General features: G+C 41.4%; 1 protein-coding gene across 2 annotated transcripts; it reads left to right on the top strand.

The window, feature by feature from the left end:
* Positions 1 to 818: 818 nt before the first annotated feature.
* LOC109866880 (prosaposin receptor GPR37) lies at positions 819 to 9683 on the top strand. Of its 2 annotated transcripts, none has more exons than XM_020455765.2 (2): positions 819 to 2473; positions 7179 to 9683. In XM_020455765.2, the coding sequence occupies exons 1-2, from the start codon at positions 1424 to 1426 to the stop codon at positions 8010 to 8012; spliced, it is 1884 nt and encodes a 627-aa protein (XP_020311354.2). In that variant the 5' UTR covers positions 819 to 1423; the 3' UTR covers positions 8013 to 9683. The 2 variants fall into 2 exon arrangements, with proteins under 2 accessions (XP_020311354.2, XP_031656875.1); XM_031801015.1 differs by having other exon boundaries at positions 820 to 1027; positions 7179 to 8370.
* The last annotated feature ends 16629 nt before the right edge of the window (positions 9684 to 26312 follow it).

The following is a 26312-nucleotide window of genomic DNA, read 5'->3' as shown; positions in this document are numbered from 1 at the left end:
CATCCCATGGGGGCATAGCCAAAATAATGGCCTTCCCATCATTTTCATACATGGCCTTATAAATGACGGGATGGTAATTGTTTAATTATATGCAGTCCAAAAGTATTTGGACAGTGACGCATTTTTTGTTGCTTTTAATATTGTCATCCATGTCAGTGAACCGTTTAGAAATTACAGCACTTTAGGTACATAGTTCCCCCATTTTAGGGTACCAAAGGTATTTGTATTAAAATAGTCGAAGGTTTAGTATTTGGTCCCACATCAAGCTTGTGACTCGACAAACTTGTTGGATGCATTTGCAGTTTGTTTTGGTTGTGTGTCAGATTATTTTGTGCACAATAGAAATCAATGGTAAATCATGTATTGTGTCATTTTGGAGTCACTTTTATTGTAAATAAAAACAGAATATGTTTCTGAACAAATCTAGATTAATGTGGATGCTTCCATGATTACGAATAATCCTAAATTACTTGTAAATAATGATGAGAGAGAAGTTACAGAGCCAAAACATGCTTACCTTACATCTCACCATTACCAATAGGAGGGGGGGCTAGCATTTTCGGGGGTATGATATTTATGCCTCTGTAACTTTCTCATTCATCATTATTTATGATTAATTCAGAATTATCCACAATCATGGTATCATCCACATGAATATAGAAGTATCGAATAGTACGCTGGTATTTTTTACATCGCTGATACCAGGGGCACCTGTTTAGTAAAAAAAAAAAAAAAAAGACAATGAGTGCATTCATTAACCGAGCGACCCAATACGCGCTACCGTGAAATGCCTTTTAAATTCAAGGATTCTGAAGCCTGTCAGGCCTCCAGGGGAGCCCTTCTCTTCTCTGTTCTCTCAGCGATGTTCATATCACAAGCGGTGTGCAGCTCCAGACTGAGCTTGGCACGTCCCCGACAATAACGCACTCCATCTCGGATTCGTCGCCCCGGACCTGAGGGTACCAGTAACTACCCAGGGTGCTATTCGGACATGCTACCTCACCAGGAAACTGCAGACTTTAGACGGGTATGATTTGGATTTGGAAATGCGATATTGTTGCCACTTAAATCTTTTACAATCTATACAATCTTCACAGAGGCAGTGCCGAGATTCAAGGACACTTCCTACCCAGGGTTAGGAAAGAAACGTTGCTGAACTTCCCTTTGGCGCAATTCTGCGATAATACGAAATGCTCTGAGACCACGTTGAATTCTGAGAAGCACCTGACAATTGCATAGTGCACGTTATCTAATTGGACGAGGGTTTGACAACTATTGAATGACGCTGTCAAAGAACAATGTTTCAAACTTGTAAATTGAGGTTTGGCGTTGGTTCTGTCGTCTCCGATTTGGTAGCCTAAACATAAATGGATACATCACTTTGGAATACAAGCCCCTATTGTCGCGTGTTTTAGGATACACAATGCTAGTACTACTATTGAGATTACTGTGCTTTTCACTTTGTAGAGAGGTTGTTTTCACTCACATACACCGGGAGAAGACAAAGACAAATGTTACTCCTAGACATGAGTATGCCGTCACTAACGGGAACGTAAACAAAACCAATAGTAGGCAGAGTTGGCACTCTGTGTATGGCAGAGTTGTCAACGAAATGGACAGTAAAAGGGTGCATACCTCAAGTGCATCGTCTTGGGATGTGGTTAGGACATGGGTGGAGAACATGAATGGGACTGTTAATATGAAAAGAGTTATGAATGAAAGAGCAATAGTGCGCAAAGGCCATTCTTCAAATGAAACCGATTATGTTACGTTACTCGAGGATGGAAAGTCAGAGAGCCTCGAGGTGGAAAAGTTGGACACCGAGCAGCATGCAACCATGGAAACGCGGGATTTTGTATATGGTCATTTAAACCCCTCCATGAGACGCACGCGAGGAGGACACCACCGTAACGAGCACAAACGGATCTGCAGACACAAAAGAGGGACTGTAAGCCGTCGGAGAAGAAATGTGAAGGATGGCAGTAAGAAAGATAACAAAATAAGTGAGCCAACCATGCTGTCAGATGCGTCTTTGGATGCACTGTTGGCCATGTGGAAACCGCTGCCTAAACCTATGGCCCAGAACCAGTCAACAGACTTGCCATTTGACGCCAGTGATTATGAACAGTTCACTTTACCAGACCTCCAGGACTATACCACACTGATTCCTCTCAATCCTCAAACAAAGAGAAAATATGTAAAAACTAACTTTTACCCCATAACAGCAGAATCATATGCCATCATGATCATTTCAGTCATCATTTTTACTGTTGGAATAATTGGGAATATGGCAATCATGTGCATTGTGTGCCACAACTACTACATGAGAAGTATTTCAAATTCTCTTCTTGCCAATCTCGCCCTTTGGGATTTTGTTGTCATCTTTTTCTGCCTGCCGCTGGTGATATTCCATGAACTAACCAAGAACTGGTTGTTGGGGGAGTTCTCCTGTAAAATCATCCCCTATATTGAGGTAATTCCCACTAGCTATTGTGTTACTCGAGTGAGTGTTATGATTGGGTGTTGAAGTGGGGTCCCTGTTCAAAGTCTGCTGTCAATAACTCTCTTTCTTGTCACTTGTCATATCTACATTCCATTCTGCATGGTAGGTACTTTATATGACATGCAATGATCTGTGCTCAATTATGTGCACAGTCTGGTCTCATAAACAAGACATAGCATAGTAAATCTGGGCCACTGAATTTAGTATGATATGTTATGTTTGGTATGGTTACATGAAACTGAAGGTTACTTAAGGCAAAAAATAAAGGAGGGTGGTAGATCAGGCATATATATATATATCTTTTACCTTTATTTAACTAGGCAAGTCAGTTATGAACAAATTCTTATTTTCAATGATAGCCTAGGAGCAGTGGGTTAACTGCCTGTTCACGGGCAGAAAGACAGATTTGTACCTTGTCAGCTCGGGGATTTGAACTTGCAACTTTCCGGTTTCTAGTCCAACACTCTAACCACTAGGCTACCCTGCCACCCCTTGTAATGTAAATCTCTAGCAACCCAAAGGTTGCGTGTTTGAATCTTACCATGGCCAACTTTAGCATTTTAGCTAATAAGACACTTTTAACCACTTACAAATGTTTAGCTACTTTGCAACTAGAATGTAAGCTAACCCTTCCCCTAACCTTAACACTTAACACTTAACACAGGTAGCCTAGCGGTTAAGAGCTTTGGGGCAGTAACCGAAAGGATGCTGGTTTGAATCCCTGAGACGACTAGGTGAATCACCTGCCAGAGTGCCCTTGAGCAAGGCACCCTAATTGCTCATGTAAGTCGCTCTGCATTAGAGCGTCTGCTAAATGACAAAAAATGTTTTTCGCTAAACCTAACTCTTAACCCTTACCCCTAGCCTAGCTAACGTTAGCCAGCTTGCTAACATTAGCCACAACAAATTAGAATTCTTAGCATACCATATGTTTTGTAAATTCTTAACATAGTGTACATTTTGCAAATTCGTAACATATCATATCAGTTGTAATTCGTAACATATCATGAAAATGGATGATGGACATCCACAAATTAATACATACCATACCAAACGTAATATATCATACCAAATGAAGTGTCACAAATTTACGTACAGAACAATACAAAATGCTCTGAGACCAGGTTGGTGTGAAGTGTATCAGGTTTAGATGACTTGTTCTGCAATGTCACCTCAACCTGTTGTTTCAAACTCTTAGGTGACATGTCACTGGCTAGATACAGAAGTAAATGCCCCTAGGCAATCTATAGTCAGCGATAGGGTTACAGTCCTAGTTTCTCTCTAGTCTAAACAATGAGACAGTGGGCGTCAGTAATTACTGCACAGACCCACACCTCATATTGCATCAGTTTACCATGTCTATTTCAACAGTAAGGCAGCTCTTTTGTCAGCCATCTATTGTAAAATATACAATGGTCAAATTAGGTGTTGAGGGATCACATAGACATTGTGCATAGCCTCTAAAATAACATGTTTTACAGATATCATACACCTTATACAGTTTGCAAAATAAACTGTGATTCAGGTCATACCGTTAAAACGATGCACCTCAACAGCTATGCACTTTCTTGGTGAAAGTAGCTTTGGTTGGAATAAACACAGATCTGAAGAGATTGACTGAGTATAATCAACACATTGACGGACCCACATTGTCCTTGATAGGCTAGGTGCAATTTTCCCTACTGTTTACACCTATCCAATCCTTTCAGATCTCCACAAGTGCAAAACCCTAGGACTTGGTGTACCTGTCTCTGTTTTATACAGTCCAATCCTCTCCTCTTCCACAGACCTCTTTGACTTAATCTCCTGCCTTTTACCAGTCTGTCTGTTCTCACAGTCACAGAAATGTACTTCATGTAAGATGGATGAATCTTGCAGGGGTTCACTGTCATAATGCGGGTCCTGAGTGCCTTTCATGGGAAATGTGTTCATTATTTACCCGGAGAAGGAAGCACACTCCTTTTAGAAGAAGAAATCATCTAGATTTAAAAGATTCTACGGGTGGCTAAATACATCTGCCCGGGCGTACATATTGTACATGATGACAACAAGACAGATAAACCACAACACAAAGACCCAAACAATCCAAATATGTCTGTAAGCTGCTTAGTGACAGATTTTGTAAGTCCAACATTTATATTTGACATACACTCTAATGCAGAGCAATTGAGAGCCTTACCAAAGGGCACATTGACAGATTTTTCACCTAGTCGGCTCGGGGATTCAAACCAGCAACCTTTTGGTTACTGGCCCAATGGTCTTAAACACTAGGCTACCTGCCGCCCTGTTGGCCATTTTAAAACCACAGTCCCAGACCTAGCACTTTAAGTCCCTTTGATTCGCCTACCTCCATGGTAAGAACATTAAATGCATAGCGGCAGCGGCATCCTCATTATGTTAAGTGACTCGGTAATCAAGCATTTAATGGAGCATAATTACAGAAACAGTGGGGACATTAATTCTAATGGTTCCTGTGGCAACTGAAGTACTCTCAGTCACCTGAAAATGTGTCATTATGGACACAAAGGTGACAGAGGTTAGTTACACAAGGCCTGCCCGGCATTAACAGCTGGTGCGCGATGTCTAATATTAAAGAAGTCTCGAGGTATTGCTCGCCTGAGGTAGAGTACCTTATGATAAACTGTAGACCGCATTATCTACCAAGAGTTCTCATCTATATTATTTGTAACCGTCTATTTACCACCACAGAGCGATGCTGGCATGAAGACCGCACTCAACCGACTCCATAAGGTCAAAAGCAAATAAGAAAATGCTCACCCAGAAGCGGCGCTCCTAGTGGCCGGGGACTTTAATGCGGGCAAACTTAAATCAATTTCCAAATTTTTACCAACATGTCACATGTGCAAACAGAGAAAAAAAAAACTCCCGACCACCTTTACTCAACAGACAGAGATGCATTCAAAGCTCTCCCCTGCCATCCATTTGGCACATCTTACCATAATCTCTATTCTCCTGATAACAAACAAAGGCTAATTTTGTTCAGGACAATCCAGGGTATGACGCCATGTCATCTTGTAACTGTACATTTAACATAGTGATCATAACCAGTCACATGACATGATATGACATGAGTTTTATTACATGGAAATATGAAGTGCACATTTGAATTCAGAGTGTCTGGCTTGCTTGTATGACATCAAAGTGGTGTTTATTATAATCCTCAACGTCTCAGATTTCAAAATACATAGATTCCTCTTCATTTAAAGCATTCCCTCACCCAGACAATTAGAGGGAGGGATGGGGTCAACTTCTTGTCACGTATGGGTGCTCAAGTTAAGAACAGCTGTCAGTCAAAACCCATACAGCGCTGTGAATTGCAGAGCCTGAGCCCTGACATCATTTAGAGCATGTTGCTGTACAGCCGCTGCGTTCCAATTTAAACGCTTATCAATGCCCAAATCTTCCATTTTCAACCCGTATACGGGTAGGAGTGTAAAGGGCTCCATACAAATGGTGCTGTTTGTGAAGTGCAACAGATCTCTCACTCACTCTCACTCTCTCTGAGGCCATAAGGAGCAGACAGATCAAAGCCTGCCCCTGTACGTCTGACAGTACTCATGGCTTCTCTGGCTCAGGCACTGGCTCCTATGTTTACACCTTCCTCTGCCAAGGCCCATAAGGAGGCAGTCACAATGATCAAGCCTAGCAACAAAAGAACATATCACACCTACACAGTCTAGAAGACACTCAATGTAAACTGCACATCTGCTGTCTCTGAGTTCTATATGTATTCGCGTGTAAGATTTGGGTGAAAAAGCAACCACATTTGCAACACCTTTGTGGCTGTATTGTGATAGCAAAAAAATGGAGCATAGTGAAGATCTGGGTGTAGGGATAAAGATATTGCATTGAGATATTAATCTCCATGCCTCATGGTCTGCAGTTTGTGTTCATGTTATTTAATCATGAATATGAGCTGGCTCTCTTGCCAAGTCCATAACTCGATTAGGCTATGAAATGAGAACTACATACTGTAACCATTGAGGACTGCAACTGGTCTCCCTCGCACACAGCACGATACACTGTGTTCCTTCTTTATCACGGTACAAAGTCACCGATATTATAAGCTGTTGCTCTAAAAATAAATGTAAGTCTAAAGTTCACCCTTTGGCATACAAATGGAGTCTCCCGACTCGTTAAAACAGTATCACTCATAACACATTACTCATGGCTACTTTCAAACATCTCAGTATGGGAAATGAGGATCTAGTCTGCGATGAAGGACGGAAAAAATCTGTTTGTCATTTATTAAAACAAGTGTGGACATTCGAGTTCTCCAGTAAGAGAGCTGTCAAAACAGAACCTCTTTATGGAAGATGTCTCTCCCTCTCTCTAAACCTGTTGACGTCTATTATTCTGTGCTGTACCATTGTCATTTGAAAATTGTTCCAAGCGGTCTTTAAAACATGGATGGTTTACAGTGGACACATTCTTTTGGTCTTTTCAGAGAGCAACATGGCTCTTGGGCCTTGGTATATTATCCAGATTCCCAAGGTGCTATACAATAAGGAGAAGTATCTGGACACTGGATACATTTTCTATACTTGTTTCTCATTCAAAAACAAAATAACTCTCACTGTATTGTTAATGTGCAGTAATAACACATTAACTGGATAGTATCTTACCTTCTCCTCCCTTCTCTTTGTCCTTCCAGGTCGCCTCCCTAGGGGTTACCACCTTTACCCTGTGCGCTTTGTGCATTGACCGCTTCCGCGCTGCCAACAACGTCCAGATGTACTATGAGATGATTGAGAACTGTGCCTCCACGGCTGCCAAGCTGGCCGTTATCTGGATCGGGGCTCTCCTATTGGCCCTGCCAGAGCTCCTGATCCGCCAGCTGGTCACTGAAGATGGCGAGCCTCCGGATGTGACGCCCTGCCAGCGCTGCGTGGTTCGTATCTCCACCGAGCTCCCTGACACGCTCTACATGCTGGGCCTGACCTATGATGGTGCTCGCCTCTGGTGGTACTTTGGCTGCTACTTCTGCCTACCCACGCTGTTCACCATTGGCAGCTCCCTGGTGACCGCCTGTAAGATCCGGCAGGCCGAGCGGGCCTGTGTGCGAGGCAACAAGAAACAGATCCATCAGGAGAGCCAGATGAACTGCACAGTTGTGGCTTTGGCCATCCTCTATGGCTTCTGCATCATCCCAGAGAACATCTGCAACATCGTCACTGTCTACATGGCGGCGGGTATTCCCAGACGGACCCTGGACATTCTCCATCTGGTCAGCCAGCTGCTGTTGTTCTGTAAATCGGCAGTGACACCTGTCCTGCTGTTCTGCCTGTGCCAGCCCTTCAGCCGGGCCTTCCTGGACTGCTGCTGCTGCTGCTGTGATGAGTGTGGCCCGCCCAGATCTTCCACCTCCGCCACTACCAGTGAGGAGAACGAGCACGAGTGCACCACCACCGACCTAGAGCTGTCGCCCTTCAGCACCGTCCACAGGGAGGCATCCTCCTCCTACACCACTGCGGCGACCCACTGCTAAGAAGGGTCAAAAGGTCATGACCTCCATCAGATGTTACAACTGCCCTGGGAAGAGGTCAAGAGATCGGACTGTAAAACTATTGGGCTGGTTTCCCGGCACCCGGATTAAATTTACTCCATGATGCTAGCTAGTCTGGGGATATGCTTAATCTGAGACTGGGAGACCCTTAAAGTTAGGATTAGTAAATGTTTTAATCCCAACAATTTAGGAGTTGAGGGCACAACATATGTCTCGGTTTACTCAAGTTGTGTACAGTTGAAAGTCGGAAGTTTACATACACTGAAGTTGGCGTCATTAAATCTTGTTTTTCAACCACTCCACAAATTTCTTGTTAACAAACTATAGTATTGGCAAGTCGGTGAGGACATCTACTTTGTACATCACACAAGTACATTTTCCAACAATTGTTTACATGGAAATGATTTCACTTATTCACTGTATCACAATTCCAGTGGGTTAGAAGTTTGCATACACTAAGTTGACTGTGCCTTTTTTAACAGCTTGGAATATTCCAGAAAATGATGTCGAGGCATGCATGCCGAAGGACACCATCCCAACCGTGAGGCACAGGGGTGGCAGCATCATGCTCTGGGGATGCTTTGCTGCAGGAGGGACTGGTGCACTTCACAAAATAGATGGCATCATGAGGTAGGAAAATTATGTGGATATATTGAAGCAACATCTCAAGATATCAGTCAGGAAGTTAAAGCTTGGTCGCAAATGGGTCTTCGAAATGGGCAATGACCCCAAGTATACTTCCAAAGTTGTGGCAAAATGGCTTAAGGACAACAAAGTCAAGGTATTGGAGTGGCCATCACAAAGCCTTGAAAATGTGTGGGTAGAACTGAAAAAGCGTGTGCGAGCAAGGAGGCCTACAAACCTGACTCAGTTACACCAGCTCTGTCAGGAGGAATGGGACAAAATTCACCCAACTTGTTGTGGGAAGCTTGTTGAAGGCTACCCAAAATGTTTGACCCAAGTAAAAAATGTAAAGGCAATGATACCAAATACTTATTGAGTGTATGTAACCTTCTGACCCACTGGGAATGTGATGAAAGAAAATAAAGCTGAAATAAATCATTCTCTCTACTATTACTCTGACATTTCACATTCCTAAAATAAAGTGGTGATCCTAACTGACCTAAAACAGGGAATTTTTACTTGGATTAAATGTCAGGAATTGTGAAAAACTGAGTTTAAATGTACTTGGCTAAGGTGTATGTAAACTTCCGACCTCAACTGTATGATAAATTGTTCATTTGTTTACAGAAACCATACAGAAAGTAATGTGAATAGTTCAATTCAACATTTTGAAATTATTAACTCACCTGTATATTCTCTTTTTGAATTTGCACTGAAATTTACCTTTTACTTTAATTTGTTTTGTTGTTTTTTTGTCATGTTTTAATTGTATTTTGTTGTCTCTTCCTGCTTCCAGAGTGTCTCAAATGGAAAGCAATATATTGAAATGGCTGGTCGTAGTGTATTATGTTTTGCCGATAATGGTGATTCTTGTGAATCAGTTCAGTTATTCCTAGCTCCCTTGCTATGTAAGTATATTATTCCGTCTGTATTTGATAGCAGAAAACTGTGCGATACACTTCAGTCAGCCAGTAAACTTACTGGAGTGGTGTTTTTTTTAACTCACTTTAATAAATAAATATAAAAAGAGTTTGACTGAATGTTTCTTTGACAAAATGTAAATTATTCGATATCTTCATATAAGGAATAAATAACCCATTTACTATTTAGGGATTAATATACCCTATCAAAACTGCTAACCATTACTTTATCGTTTTGTCTTGGGAACTAAACATTTGTGATAATATTCTCCAGAGGAGAGTGGTTTCCTGTTAATGGCCAGTTAGCTTTCATAGAGGGGGAGCTGCTCATCTGGCCACCGTGTCATCATCATTATCCACTCCCCAGAGTAAACACAGCAGGCCTTGTTCCCTACCCGTCACCAAGGCAACCTCAGGAATCTGCTTCTCAGATGTCTCTGTGACTTCATGGTCGGCCGAGTGGCAGGGAGTCAGGTCAGATGGTAGGATGGATGGAGAGAAGGGTTCACGGGATTGGACTTAACTAGGGTATGGTGCGTCTCATGCATTAACATGAAGATGGTCTGTTATGGTCGGTTGTTGGCTCCCTTGAGCTTATTTCAGACGTATGCCTCGCTAACTGCTAACCAGAATGTTTCTGTCTAGTTCACTTCAGCCTTCCTTGTATATTTATCCAGTTTCTGAGGCAGTGGCAAAAATGTTTCCTTCGAAAACAGTGTCCTAGGATCATGTGAAGAATGAACATTTCTGGATCATGCTCGACTTGAATGTCAAGCTTTAAAAAAAACGATGGTCAAGAAACATATGCACTGATAGGAATGGCATAGATGGACAAAATAATATTTTAGTCTAAACTGAATAGTCTCTGTTTAACAGGTTTATACATGTTTTACATGTTTTACTTCCTGGTCCTGATTTGTAATACATTAGCAAGATATTGCCTGCTTGCAATACTACAGTAGCAAAACAGCCTCCAATAAGGTAGCCATCACTTCCATGTACAGCCCAACAAAATGGTGGATGAGTTTTTACACTCAGTATACAAAACATTAAGAACACCTGGGGGTGCAACTCAATATTAGGAAGGTGTTCCTAATATTTGGTATACTCAGTGTATATAATTCATCCACCTTGTGTAGAGTCATGATGGCCCCAAAACATTTGGCTGTCAGATCTGATCTTGTTATGTAACATAACATAAAACCTTATTCTCCTCACAAAATTGTCATTCCACAGTGCATCTGAGACGGTCTTTAATGTTCAATCACTCCCTCTGTTCTTGATGGTAATATGCATAGTAACTTTTTTTCTCTTCACATGAAGTAAAAGGCTGCACATAGTTCACGGTAGCTGAGGTGGCATTGAACAACAACTCATTTTACAGGTTAAGACAACCCTGAAGAAGGCACTGCATGCTGAAACATTGTTTAGGTTTTCCCGTTAAATTGTTGGGAGTATATGGAGAGTGTGTAACTTGCTTTCTTTGTTTTTGTACAGGGCAACACATTGCCAGAAATTAGCCATCATTGCTCAACATTTAGCTTTTTGATGGTATTTTTCATCTTGTACAGGGCAACACATTGCCAGAAATTAGCCATCATTGCTCAATATTTAGCTTTTTGGTGGTATTTTTCATCTTGTACAGGGCAACACATTGCCAGAAATTAGCCATCATTGCTCAACATTTAGCTTTTTGGTGGTATTTTTCATCTTGTACAGGGCAACACATTGCCAGAAATTAGCCATCATTGCTCAACATTTAGCTTTTTGGTGGTATTTTTCATCTTGTACAGGGCAACACATTGCCAGAAATTAGCCATCATTGCTCAACATTTAGCTTTTTGGTGGTATTTTTCATCTTGTACAGGGCAAAACATTGCCAGAAATTAGCCATCATTGCTCAACATTCAGCTTTTTGGTGGTATTTTTCATCTTGTACAGGGCAACACATTGCCAGAAATTAGCCATCATTGCTCAACATTTAGCTTTTTGGTGGTATTTTTCATCTTGTACAGGGCAACACATTGCCAGAAATTAGCCATCATTGCTCAACATTTAGCTTTTTGGTGGTATTTTTCATCTTGTACAGGGCAACACATTGCCAGAAATTAGCCATCATTGCTCAACATTTAGCTTTTTGGTGGTATTTTTCATCTTGTACAGGGCAACACATTGCCAGAAATTAGCCATCATTGCTCAACATTTAGCTTTTTGGTGGTATTTTTCATCTTGTACAGGGCAACACATTGCCAGAAATTAGCCATCATTGCTCAACATGTAGCTTTTTGGTGGTATTTTTCATCTTGTACAGGGCAACACATTGCCAGAAATTAGCCATCATTGCTCAACATGTAGCTTTTTGGTGGTATTTTTCATCTTGTACAGGGCAACACATTGCCAGAAATTAGCCATCATTGCTCAACATTTAGCTTTTTGGTGGTATTTTTCATCTTGTACAGGGCAACACATTGCCAGAAATTAGCCATCATTGCTCAACATGTAGCTTTTTGGTGGTATTTTTCATCTTGTACAGGGCAACACATTGCCAGAAATTAGCCATCATTGCTCAACATGTAGCTTTTTGGTGGTATTTTTCATCTTGTACAGGGCAACACATTGCCAGAAATTAGCCATCATTGCTCAACATTTAGCTTTTTGGTGGTATTTTTCATCTTGTACAGGGCAACACATTGCCAGAAATTAGCCATCATTGCTCAACATGTAGCTTTTTGGTGGTATTTTTCATCTTGTACAGGGCAACACATTGCCAGAAATTAGCCATCATTGCTCAACATTTAGCTTTTTGGTGGTATTTTTCATCTTGTACAGGGCAACACATTGCCAGAAATTAGCCATCATTGCTCAACATGTAGCTTTTTGGTGGTATTTTTCATCTTGTACAGGGCAACACATTGCCAGAAATTAGCCATCATTGCTCAACATGTAGCTTTTTGGTGGTATTTTTCATCTTGTACAGGGCAACACATTGCCAGAAATTAGCCATCATTGCTCAACATGTAGCTTTTTGGTGGTATTTTTCATCTTGTACAGGGCAACACATTGCCAGAAATTAGCCATCATTGCTCAACATTTAGCTTTTTGGTGGTATTTTTCATCTTGTACAGGGCAACACATTGCCAGAAATTAGCCATCATTGCTCAACATGTAGCTTTTTGGTGGTATTTTTCATCTTGGCTAAAGGTGAGCTGCAGATAGAACTGGTGTTTTCAATAGAACGACATGACTCCTGAGTCCAGCTGTCAGAGAAGCAAAATCTGATCAAAAGCTGAAAAGAAAATGCTCCCTAGAGCTTTCACCCTCCCATATTCAGTCTTAGAGTGGGGTTATTTTTTGTCTGTGCAGTGTATTGATGTTGATGTTGGATGTTATGTTATGTGCCCATGTAATGGGATGATTTATTTAAATCCACAGGCAAAACAAATTTGTTTGGTTCTGCATTTTCCCTGAGGCATTTATTATAACTGAACATGGCAGCTGAATGTGGTTTTGATGCTAAATTGATGGGCATTTGTCGGTCGGCCTTTGGATCCATAGAGTTACCATAGTGTGTGTATATTTTCAACTGAGCGTACCTAAAAAATCCTGACACACTTTTCATCAAAAACAAGAAGGATTTACAATTTGCCAATTGGCCAGTATAATCGCAGTAATTCTTCTCTGTGAAAACATGTGAGAGGCAGGGTTGGACATTCCTGCTCCCTAGTTGCAATTAGAGGTTCCTCTATTCATTTGGAAACAATAGCTAGATGGTACATTGATGCATTACCGCTAAACAAGTTGCTCAGTGACCTTAGCCTAACTCCTTTCAGGGTTACATGGGATGCGCAGGACATTCTGTAAAAGCCCAAAGAGAGATGTGATCAGTATCCCTCATGGTTGGCAACGAGCCAGGGTGCAATGGCAACCAAAACCTCATTTGTGATAGTATACTGCCACATGCAAACTACAGTGTGAAATTAGAAAACAGTAACTGTGGATGTAGACAGCAGAGTCTAAAGCAAGTATCTAGTCTTACAGCTGGATTCACCAGGGTACTTACTATACCTTATTTAAAAATATATCTAGTCTTACAGCTGGATTCACCAGGGTACTTACTATACCTTATTTAAAAATGTATCTAATCTTACAGCTGGATTCACCAGGGTACTTACTATACCTTATTTAAAAATTTATCTAGTCTTACAGCTGGATTCACCAGGGTACTTACTATACCTTATTTAAAAATGTATCTAGTCTTACAGCTGGATTCACCAGGGTACTTACTATACCTTATTTAAAAATGCATCTAGTCTTACAGCTGGATTACCAGGGTACTTACTATACCTTATTTAAAAATGCAGAAATACAGCTTCCACTTTTTTTTTGTATATATTTTTTTATGGTCTTGACTTGTCTGCCATTGGTCTAAAACACATTCTCACATAACATTATGTTTATATGTACTTCTCATTCTGTGGTATGTCATTGATGAAATGTGCATTTGGCATTGTTCGTTGGCATTGACTCTCATATGCATTTTCATTAAGTCTTCCCAGTCAGAAGATTGTCAATTGTGTCCAAACCCACACATTTTAGGATGTGTAATTCAACTGTACAAGTGAACAGACATTCTGTTGTAAGGGTTATGAATATCTAATACTTGTAAACTCTCATTGTTTCTGAGATGACCTGACACTTCAGGGCAACATGGATGGTCCACATGGATATAGTGTGTGTTTTTATATGTGATGTGTACTTTGAATTCACCTGTATATGGATCATGGTGCTCTCCCATATACATAAACAGTTCTTCATCTGGATTATGGCTGCTATGTCAACATGCTCATCCACCAATGTTACAACGTGTTCATGATCAGCAGGGCTGTCCCCCGAGCTCTGTCAAATCCCCCTATATACGTGCACACAGACATCTACTATGAGCTCTAACACTAGCACTCTGTCCGCATGACCAGTTGGATGTTCCTCAAGAGTCTACTCTAATGCGTGTTTGCATGCACATCCCAAAGGCCCTTGGAGGAATACACAGCATAGTACAGTATGGCTGACATGTCATGTCACACCATCCTGTGGGCAGTGCCCTGTGAGTGCGGGCACAGACGGGGCTGTCGGCTTGGCTCAGCCCTGTTGTTGTATAATCGGATCCATCTGATGGAGCGGATGGCCCTCCTGGGAGGATGAGGGCTTTATTGTCTCGCCTCAGCTCTTTGTTGGATTCTTCATTTCTAGGTCACCGCCTGTTATTGAACACTTGAATGCATAAATTATTATTTTGTGCGCTGAGAATCCCCACCCCCCTCCTTCCCTCCTTTAGGGTACAATGAGTTGTCCCCCCTTCACCTCCTCTACTGGAATGAGAATCTACAATGGCATAGCTATAAGAGCTGCCAAATGATAGTTTTATTTTCTCTTCACGAAAAATCTTTGTTGATGTTTGCTTGAATTTTCATCAAAGGCTTAATTATGGTGATAATTGGTGTTCTGTAGGACCTCCAGATCTCTTCAACTCTCTCACCCTGCCTTCTCCACCATTGATTAACCCCCCCTCTCTGAGGCTCTCGTTTTGTCCCATTCACTCTCCTCAATATCATTATTACTGACCTCTGACCCTGATTTGTAGTCATAGCAGGGTTAAGCACATATCAGTGCTCACACCTGGCATTGACAGTTTGGTAATGATGCTAGACATCCATTAAAGCATTAAGGGTCTTCTTCGTCCTTTGTGATATACACTCCGATAGCACTGCTGTAAATGTACAACAAATATTATGATTATAGTAGTGCAAGATGTATGATTGGAATCAACAACAAAGAATGTTGGCTTGTATCTTGAATTCAGCAAAAACAAAATCCATGAACAGGAGGGTTTTTGCACTCAGACCATAAATCCTGACAAGACTGGTTTGAACCTTTAAAGGAGCTTTGCAAAGAGATTTAGAGCCCCCTATTAAGAGATGAAGGGAATAGTTGTGAATTCGGCCAGTGTTGGCCAACGGTTGTCCTCTGTTAGCCTTCTTGGTGTGCCCAAACACAGAGGAAGTGAATCTAACCATGAAGTCCCATAAAGTCTTCTGCATAGCACACTGTGCCTTGAATCAATCAGTCACAGCAATTACACACCATTTACAGTAGCAATTTAACTGCTGTGACTGTGGCTATCAAGCAGAACATTCAAATGAACCTTGCCCTTTTTTTTCAACCCCCCCCCCCCCCCCCCCTGGTGAAATGCAAAGACAAATCTAAGACAATCCAACTTAATTGATCAGATCCACTCCACTGTTATTGTTTTTGTTAGCGCATTCTGCCGGGTGTAGATTTACGACCAGGCATATGCCAAACTGGCCCCAGGTGTGAGGCCTAGCACAAAACTGCTTTAGTGAAACAACATTTCCTTTTAAGTAAAGCAACGTACTTGTCCATTTAATGTTGGAATCACAAAGAGTGAGTGCACTTGGAGAGGAACTCTGGTGACCTGAGACACAATTTAACTCGACACGATTCGGGCACTGACGCACACCAGACAGCACAGCATTAGCACAAAGTGCGAATCCTTGAGAATGCTTCTCTAGGCTTAGCTGACTGTGGTACAGAAGAGTCAGAAGAGGATGTCAGTAACCTTACCAACACCATCCCATATCATATTAGTCTGTGGTTCGGTTAGCTGTTTGCAGAGGACAATCCAAAGTGAAGGCTCTATTAAAGGCTTTGTCCCCATGGATCCAAGGGGCCACAGCACACAGCAATGTGAAGAAGGCCCTACAGAGGGTGGTGCAGACGGGCCCAGCACATCACTGGGGGTGAGCTCCCAGCCATCCAGGCAATACATGCCGAAAAATTGCCAAAGACTCCAGACACCCGAGACATGGATTATTCTCCATGCTCCTGTCCGGCAGGCAGTACAGGTGTATCAAGGCTCATACCAGCAGACTCCTAAACAGCTTCTATCCCCTGGCCATAAGACTGTTAAATGGCTAACAACTACTGCTCCCCCTCACACCTACACTGCCGCTAAAATGATTATTGATTAGATTTATTATCATTAATTGTTGATTTCCATTACCATTAGTGTCTATCTATTTACTGGTCACTATTACTGCTGTTTACATGTATATATTACCGTTAGTATATTACCAAGTATTTCCTATATATTCCTGCTACCAGTCACTTTTCAAAGCTGTTTACATGACACTCCTGCAGACACACTCACAAACACCCACACCCATACATACACACCCTCCACCATGCACACCCACCCACCCACCCAGCCAAGCCATACTGTTTATTATTATTATTTATCTACCAGTCACTTTCTCCTAATCCCTCCTTACGTGTACATATCTACCTCAAATGCTCCCGTATCTCTGCACATTGTACCTTTACCCTGTATATAGATTCCGCTCTTATTTCGTGTGTTTTTTATTTTATTTTTATTTTCTTATTAGTTATACTTTTTTATATTGAATACTGCGCTGTTCGTTAAGGCTTGAAAGTTAAGCATTTCACTGTACTTGTGCATTTGACGAATACAATACAATAGGTGAAAACAACTACTGCCACAGGTCAATATGAGAAAAACATCATACAGACATCATACAGAACTTATTTGGCCTCTTCAGCCTTTGGTCTTGTTACCATGACGATAAGTTACAACATAATGAAATCATACTTCAGATTATATCACATTTTTCAGACAATGTCACTCCTTGTGTATGATATCTAGATTTACTCTGATGGGGAACTATCATCAATCAGTCACTGTCTACTTTAAGTTGTTTCAGATTCTGTCCCTCCTTCCATAAGCTAAAGAATGGAGGTACAGAATGCAGCCCTCCCTTCTTCTCCCTCTCTGGCCTGTAACCAAATGGCTGATGAAGGCTAACCCAGCACTTACCAGGAATAGAAAACGGCTTTTGAGAGGCAGACATTGCTTATGTTCCTGTGCTTGGCCTACGATTATTAATGAAGTGATCATGCAAGGCCCCTCCCCTCCTCCTTGCTAACGAGCTAGCATTTCCAAAGCCCCAAGCCAAGACTGTCTCATGCATGACAGCTCCTAATTATTCTGTTGTTTAGCAATAATGCTTAGTGTCAGGTCAGAGAGAAGATGTATTTCTGACCTATTTTTAGCATTTAATCATGGTGCAGCATAGCAGTCATGTTATTAATTCAGTCATACCTTCAGATAGGTAGATAGCATTACGTTACAGAGACACACACACAAACACACACACACACACACACACACACACACACACACACACACACACACACACACACACACACACACACACACACACACACACACACACACACACACACACACACACACACACACACACACACACACACACACATACACACACTACCCTGCCTGGAGTCTCCTCCTGTCTTTTCCCAGGGGAAGTCCACAATGGCAGCAGTTGTCCTGTACCTTTCATCTTTGTTAATTAGAAGGTATGCAGCTTGTAGCACAGTAACAGTTGGCTTCCAGCCACATTGGTTTAGCAGCTTCTACCATGTGATGCAACCCCAGGGATCCATGGGGCGTCTGTTGTTCTTGTCTGTGTGTTTAACCAACTTTAGCTGTACACCTGGCTCCAGTGCCAGCTGCTAATTTAGACCATCTCTCAATGAGTGAATGGAGGATCTTGAGGTTAATGTGTGCTGGTGTGTGTGTGATGCTTCAGCTATAAAGCATATCCGCTCTTGCAGACCTATGCACTTGATTTCAGAAGGCCCTGTTAAAGTAATGTTACCAAAAGTATGCATGCAATTGTGTCATCTTCATGGGGGATTTCAAGAGGGCTTTATTCAAGAGTAATTTTGTGAAAATATACATGTAATGAATAGTTCCAAACCAATGTATCCTATGTATCTGTCACGGATCCCTCTGGAACTTTCATCACACACACCTGTCCCCTATTCCCACTGATTGGTACTTGTAATGAATAGTTCCAAACCAATGTATCCTATGTATCTGTCACGGATCCCTCTGGAACTTTCATCACACACACCTGTCCCCTATTCCCACTGATTGGTACTTGTAATGAATAGTTCCAAACCAATGTATCCTATGTATCTGTCACGGATCCCTCTGGAACTTTCATCACACACACCTGTCCCCTATTCCCACTGATTGGTACTTGTAATGAATAGTTCCAAACCAATGTATCCTATGTATCTGTCACGGATCCCTCTGGAACTTTCATCACACACACCTGTCCCCTATTCCCACTGATTGGTACTTGTAATGAATAGTTCCAAACCAATGTATCCTATGTATCTGTCACGGATCCCTCTGGAACTTTCATCACACACACCTGTCCCCTATTCCCACTGATTGGTACTTGTATACGTGTGCCCTTTGGTTTCCGTTGTCTGTTGATTATTTTTACAATGTCCGTTGGTGCGCGTGAGTACCTGCGCTGTGTGTTTTGGGCTTTCGTGCCCTTGTGGATTGCGCAGATGATTTACGGGTCTCGTCCCGTGTGTTAATCATCATGCGCGTGTGTTATTTATTAAAGGTACTCCTCGCACTTTTGTTTGGGTTTTAACCCTGTGTTTTTGTTACGTGTTTGTTTGGTCTTTGTCCCCGTGCCCTTACACGGCACGCCGTAATTTGGGGTATAAAAAATAAAAAAACGCATTCCTGCGCCTGTCTCCCGAATCATTGTTACCAACGTGACGGTATCTTGAGGCACATCAAAGCACTGACATAAAACTTGACTTATTCAGTGTTTCCAAACACAAATGTCTAAAACAGATTTTCTGAGAACTAAAACCCACAATCTTTCCATTACCATAGTAGCATCACATTATTTCTCTAAGGATCGATTCAGATCTCACTAGTTCTGATGATGGCAGTAGCCTTAAAGGAAAACTCCACCCTATCTTTTGGTATTTGTTTCATTCCCAAAATGTTTTGTTTGTCATCAATCAAGTTTCCAAGATTTGTAACTTTCAAAATACAGAAATACTCCCGTACATTATGTATCATATGATGCAAAGTGACATATCTTGAAAACTTGAATAAAAGGGGACAAACAGCAATGCCCATTGAGGAAAGAAGCAACTTCACACGTGTGAGAATTTCCCAGTGCTTATGGAAACGTTCTTGGTCTATCAATTCTCCACAATTCCATACCACAGGTGCAATGCACACAATCTACCAGTCAATCACCAATCAACTTAGTTAATTCAGGAATTAATAGCTTTAATTTAAAGCAATATGACATCATTGTACAGTATGAAATATCAAGTTATAACTGCTATACCCTACCTACTTGCACTATGTGCACTGAGATCTCTGAACGTGAGGCTTTTATCTCAGCCATTCTGGACAGCATCATGTTTTTCTAAAGTCTAGTATAATCATCCTCATATGGCCCCTTTATTATATTAGCAGGCTACTGTGTCATAGAGGCCTCTGGTAACCTGCAGTGACCTTGTGAAATTACTCATCTCCACTTGCAGCTGTGATTAATGGAAATCACCATGGCACCCAGCGCACTGCCTGTATCCAAACACTTATAGCAATAGTCACGTGTGTAGCTACAGGATATTTGAGAAAACTGTGGGCTTGACTTGAAAACTGTGTGGTGATTTAATTTACCACACAGTTTATAATTTTGAGTCTTCCTCATGTACAAGGCAATGAACAGGTTGTATGATTTCAGTTTTACTGTTCCCAGGGCAGATTTGCTCTAGGGGCAGAAACATTTTCATTGTCTTTATGAAAGGTTGGGCCTTGAAAAACTATAACCACTGAAACGTTAAGATAAATAGCTAGCTACACTAATGTTGATGCTCAGAGATGGGCCGTATATCTTTGTTCAGGGACACATTATTAATTCAAATTAAATACTATAAAAATCAAACCTTCATTAAATCACACATGTAAGATACCAAATTAAAGCTACACTCATCCAGCCAACATGTCAGACTTCAAAAATACTTTTTGGTGAAAGCACAAGATGCTATTATCTGATGATAGCATAACAGTAAACAATGAGAGAGTAGCATATTTCAACCTTGCAGTCTCGACACAAAACACAGAAATAAAATATAAATCATGCCTTACCTTTGACGAGCTTCTTTTGTTGGTACTCCAATATGTCCCATAAACATCACAAATGGTCCTTTTGTTCGATTAATTCCGTCTATATATATCCAAAATGTCAATTTATTTGGCGCGTTTGATCCAAAAAAACACTGGTTCCAACTCTCAAAAGTTACCTGTAAACTTTGCCAAAACATTTCAAAATACTTTTGTAATACAACTTTAGGTATTTTGAAATGTAAATAATCGATAAAATTGAAGACGGGATGATCTTCAATACAGGAAGACAACAAACTCAAGCATGCTTTCTGGTCTTGCGCCTCTATCAAACAGTACACATGACGCGACACTTGTTCACGATGGCCGTACTTCTTCATTACACAAAGGAATAACCTCAACCAATTTCTAAAGACTGGTGACATCCACTGGTTTCCAAATGAAAATCCATTGAATAGACAGTGACCTCAAAAAAAATTGGGGTAAAAAAAATCTGAATGGCTTGTCCTCTGGGTTTTCCCAGCTACATAAGTTCTGTTATACTCACAGACATGATTCAAACAGTTTTAGAAACTTCAGAGTGGTTTCCATCCAAATATACTAATAATATGGATATCTTATATTCTGGGGAAGAGTAGCAGGCAGTTGAATTTGGGCAAGCTATTTATCCAAATGTGAAAATGCTGCCCCCTATCCCGAAATATTTTAAAAGCTGAAATTATTGTTAATTTAAGTGCATTGTCCGATTTACAATAGGCTTTCCAGCAAAAGCATGCCATGCGATTGTTTGAGGACGGCGCCCCACATCAAGATATTTTTCAACCAGCACAGGCTTCGTAAAATCACAAATAGAAATTAAATATTCACTTACTTTTTGAAAATCCTCCTCTGATTTGCAATCCCAAGGGTCCCAGCTACAACATGCATTGTAAATAAAAAGGTAATTAAACTATAATATTTCATACAGAAAGAAGTATGTTCAATAGAAACACTAAATTTGCAAGTGCACGTCCTGTTCGTCGCGCACGCACAGACTGATTTCCAACTCTGACTCCCTGTACCAAAACTTCTTCCTTGTTTGGGAAGAAACAACCCTGTAACCTTGAACAAAGACGGTCTAGTTTCTAAAATGATCAACCGTAGCAAACCCTATTACCAGTCTGTTCAACCTCTCTTTCGTATCGTTCAAGATCCCTAAAGATTGGAAAGCTGCCGCGGTCATCCCCCTCTTCAAAGGGGGTGACACACTAGACTGAAACTGTTATAGACCTACTGTATATCCATCCTGCCCTGCCTTTCTAAAGTCTTCGAAAGCCAAGTTAATTAACAGATCACTGACTATTTTGAATCCCACCGTACCTTCTTAGCTGTGCAATCCGGTTTCCGAGCTGGTCACGGGTGTACCTCGGCAACGGTCAAGGTACTAAACGATATCATAACCGCCATCGATAAAAGACAGTACTGTGCAGCCACCGTCATCGACATGGCCAAGGCTTTCGACTATGTCAATCACAATATTCTTATCGGCAGACTCAACAGCCTTGGCTTCTCAATTGACTGCCTCGCCTAGTTCACCAACTACTTCGCAGACAGAGTTCAGTGTGTCAAATCGGCGGGCCTGTTGTCCGGACCTCTGGCAGTCTCTATGGGGGTACCACAGGGTTAAATTCTCGGGCCGACTCTTTTCTCTGTATATATCAACGATGTCGCTCTTGCTGCAGGTGATTCCCTGATCCACCTCTACGCAGACGACACCATTCTGTATACATCTGGCCCTTCTTTGGACACTGTGTTAACTAACCTCCAAACGAGCTTCAATGCCATACAACACTCCTTCCATGGCCTCCAACTGCTCTTAAACGCTAGTAAAACCAAATGCATGCTTTTCAACCGTTCGCTGCCCGCACCCGCCCGCCCGACTAGCATCACTACTCTGAACGGTTCTGACCTAGAATATGTGGACAACTACAAATACCTAGGTGTCTGGCTAGACTGTAAACTCTCCTTCCAGACTCATATTAAACATTTCCAATCCATAATTAAATCTTGAATCGGCTTCCTATTTCGCAACAAAGCCTCCTTCACTCACGCCGCCAAACATACCCTCGTAAAACTGACTATCCTACCGATCCTCGACTTCGGCGATGTCATTTACAAAATAGCTTCCATACTCTACTCAGCAAACTGGATGCAGTTTATCACAGTGCCATCCGCTTTGTCACCAAAGCCCTTATACCACCCACCACTGCTACCTGTATGCTCTAGTCGGCTGGCCCTCACTACATATTTGTCGCCAGGGCCACTGGCTCCAGGTCATCTGTAAGTCTTTGCTAGGTAAAGCTCTGCCTTATCTCAGCTCACTGGTCACCATAACAACACCCACCCGTAGCACGCGCTCCAGCAGGTATATCTCACTGGTCATCCCCAAAGCCACCCTTCCTTCCAGTTCTCTGCTGCCAATGACTGGAACAAATTGCAAAAATCGCTGAAGCTGAAGACATACAGTATATTTCCCTCACTACCTTTAAGCATCAGCTGTCAGATCAGTTAACCGATCGCTGCAGCTGTACATAGCCCATCTGTAAATAGTCCACCCAATCTACCTACCTCATCCCCATATTGTTTTAATTTACTTTTCTGTTCTTTTGCACACCAGTATTTCTACTTGCACATCATCATCTGCTCATCTATCACTCCAGTGTTAATTTGCTAAACTGTAATTACTTCACTACTATGGCCTATTTATTGCCTTACCTAACAGTGTATACAAAGGATATGATAAATCTAAATATGATTCTTAATCGGGTCATAAAAAAATCCTCATATTAGGATTTATAACGACACGATTAAGGATCAGATTCAGCTATAACTTACTATTGTTATCACTTTGTCATTAAACACACATTACACAATTAGCCTTGTGTAAAAAGGAATTCTGGCATGTGAGCTTTCACTGATCAGGTGGAGATCTATCAATATCCACTTGTGGTTGTGTTTGTTGAAGACACTTTCCAGCTGTGAATTCATTTCCTTTTGTACGTGTGTGTGTGTATGTGTGTATGCTTGCGTAAGTGAGTGCGAGAGCTTTAGAACCACAGAGGCTCCCCAGCAGATGGACAGAGCAGTCAAGTGGGGGGGTTAAGGATGTATGTCACTGGGTCCCTTGATCCCCTTCTGCTATAATACCTAGATCCAGAGGATGATAGAAAAAAGTCCCTCCAACTTCCCCCTCCCCTCACCCAACACTCCCTGATAGACACACACACATAGACACACATTTCTCTTTATTGGGACCTATACAGATGTATTTTATGGATGCCTTAGTATGTGAACCCTCTGGAGGGATGTGGCCATACATTCAGCTGAAGCCTATTGCTGGGAAGGGGCCTATGCTTGCTTTGCTTCTCTTACATTACATTCAGGAAGTAGTGAGATGTGAGCAACTTCAATCCCATCCTTGACCTTTTTGAAGTAAAACATGGCAAAACTGGCTTGTGTAAAACTACTTCATTTGTGGTTCCCAGATAAAAAGCTTTCTAGAGGGAAACAATGAGGATTATAGTTGCCAGGATTAACATGATGATGCTCCAATATGTCCATAAGAAGTTTTGTTTTTGAAGGAGATTAGATGAGAATTTATTTACCTTAATTTCAACAGGGAAGTCATATGAATGAGATTAGATTTTTAAGCACAATGTTATCAATGCTCTGTCTCTCAGTAGATGGCTAGCTTTAGGAGAGAGAGGTTTACTGCAGTGGATTAAAGACATTTTATGGTTCTTTCTTGTTTCTCTGTGTGTCCCACCCTGGGTTGGAACTTCATGGCCCCAGCTCTCTGTTTTTGAAGCAGTCTTCTCTTGGATCTGACAGTCATAGAGAAATCAAAGATAAGTTTAATGCAATAAGGGAAATGCAGCAGGCGTGTGTGCTACTTTACATGTTGCTACAGAGAACCCCCCCACACACAAACATACAGAAATTGACAAAATGACAAGTATGCATAAATATGCAACCCCAAGCCCCACCCCCCAACACACACGTGCTTAAATAGGCAAATAGACAAAGACCTCAATCAGCCTGACTAACCGGTGTCTGTAGGTAGCCTCTCTACTGTCTTTCACTGTCTTTTTACTGTTGTTTTTATTTCTTTACTTACCTATTGTTCACCTAATACCTTTTTTGCACTATTGGTTAGAGCCTGTAAGTAAGCACTTCACTGTTGTATTTGGCGCAAGTGACAAATGAGCATTGTTTTGATTTGATTTGAAATCACACACACGCAGACGGACACACACCAGGGACACCTTACATATTCGCTGTCTTATCATTTCCACCATAATCATATGCAAAACATTCATTCAAAGGGATTCCAAAGGGATTCAATCGCCCCAAATCAGCATGCCTAAATCCTATCGAGCACCTTCTCTAACTCTCAGATACAAAATACATAAATCAGTAGAATTATTTAGCATTCTCACACTCATGAAAAACACCCTGCGTGCGCCATGGCTATTTCTATGGGCACATGCACTGGTCATGACACAAACTGTTCACAACACTCTTGTTGGAGAGACAATTTTGCAGGTTTAAAGCGTATTTCCTTCAATTCTGCACATTTTGCCATGGGGTGCAGAGAACATTTTGGCATTTTAAAGCAAATGTTCTTGCAATTCTATACATTTTGCCATGTCTAATGTGTATGAATGTGATATTTGAGAGACTCAAACATGATATATAGGCTAAAATAACCTAGCATAGCACCCCGTATTATCGGCATATTCAACAGCGTTTATGTCACGCCCTGACCTTAGAGATCCTTTATTCTCTATTTTTTGGTTAGGTCGGGGTGTGATTAGGGTGGGCATTCTAGTTTCTTTAATTCTAGGTTGGCTTGGTATGGTTCCCAATCAGAGGCAGCTGTCTATCGTTGTCTCTGATTGGGGATCATATTTAGGCAGCCTTTTCCCACCTGTTTGTTGGGGGTTCTTGTTTTTGTGTAGTGCCTGTGAGCACTGCATTGACGGCACATTTTGGTTGTTCTGTATTGTTTTGGTGAGTTTCATTTATTAAACATGTGGAACTCTACGCACGCTGCGCCTTGGTCCATTTATTCCAACGACAGTTTAAGAAATATATGACATTCAACAGAGCCATCTTGTGTTCTAGCCATCAATGTTTTGTGATTATTGGTGTCGTAAAAAAGGTCAGCACATTTGACATTTCAAAAAGAATACGTCCCATATTATCGGCATACGGGCAGCAGGTAGCCTGGCAGTTAGAGTATCGTAGTTCTGCCCCTGAACAAGGCAGTTAACAGAGGTTAACCCACTGTTCCTAGGCCGTCATTGTAAATACGGTCCCCAGCCACCTTACTATTTTGTTCAATTACAAGATCTATCCGTTTCATTTTGTTCATACAAATGGACACCAAACGTGTATCCGAAGTGTTTACTAGGTAGTTGACTAGTTAGCTAGCCTTCCAATAAAAAATAAAAATGACTTGCCTGTCAACTTTTCATTGCATAGCCTGGTGCGCCCTCCTGTAGACTCTTAAAAATGATTCTTCACCAACATCTTCTTCATTTTTCTAAATAAAAAGCCTGAAACGATGTCTAGTGACTGTAGACACATTAGGGAAGCCATAGAAAAAGGAATCTAGTTGAT

This window comes from Oncorhynchus kisutch, linkage group LG22 (genome assembly GCF_002021735.2).
Source record: "Oncorhynchus kisutch isolate 150728-3 linkage group LG22, Okis_V2, whole genome shotgun sequence".
NCBI lineage: Eukaryota > Metazoa > Chordata > Actinopteri > Salmoniformes > Salmonidae > Oncorhynchus > Oncorhynchus kisutch.
Note: the sequence above shows the minus strand (reverse complement) of the source record. Positions and strands in the feature narration are given on the sequence as shown.

Coding starts and splice junctions, on each gene's coding strand:
- LOC109866880 (XM_020455765.2), top strand. CDS start 1,424: ATGCTAGTACTACTATTGAGATTACTGTGCTTTTCACTTTGTAGAGAG. Junction 2,474..7,178: donor AAATCATCCCCTATATTGAG/GTAATTCCCACT, acceptor TTGTCCTTCCAG/GTCGCCTCCCTAGGGGTTAC.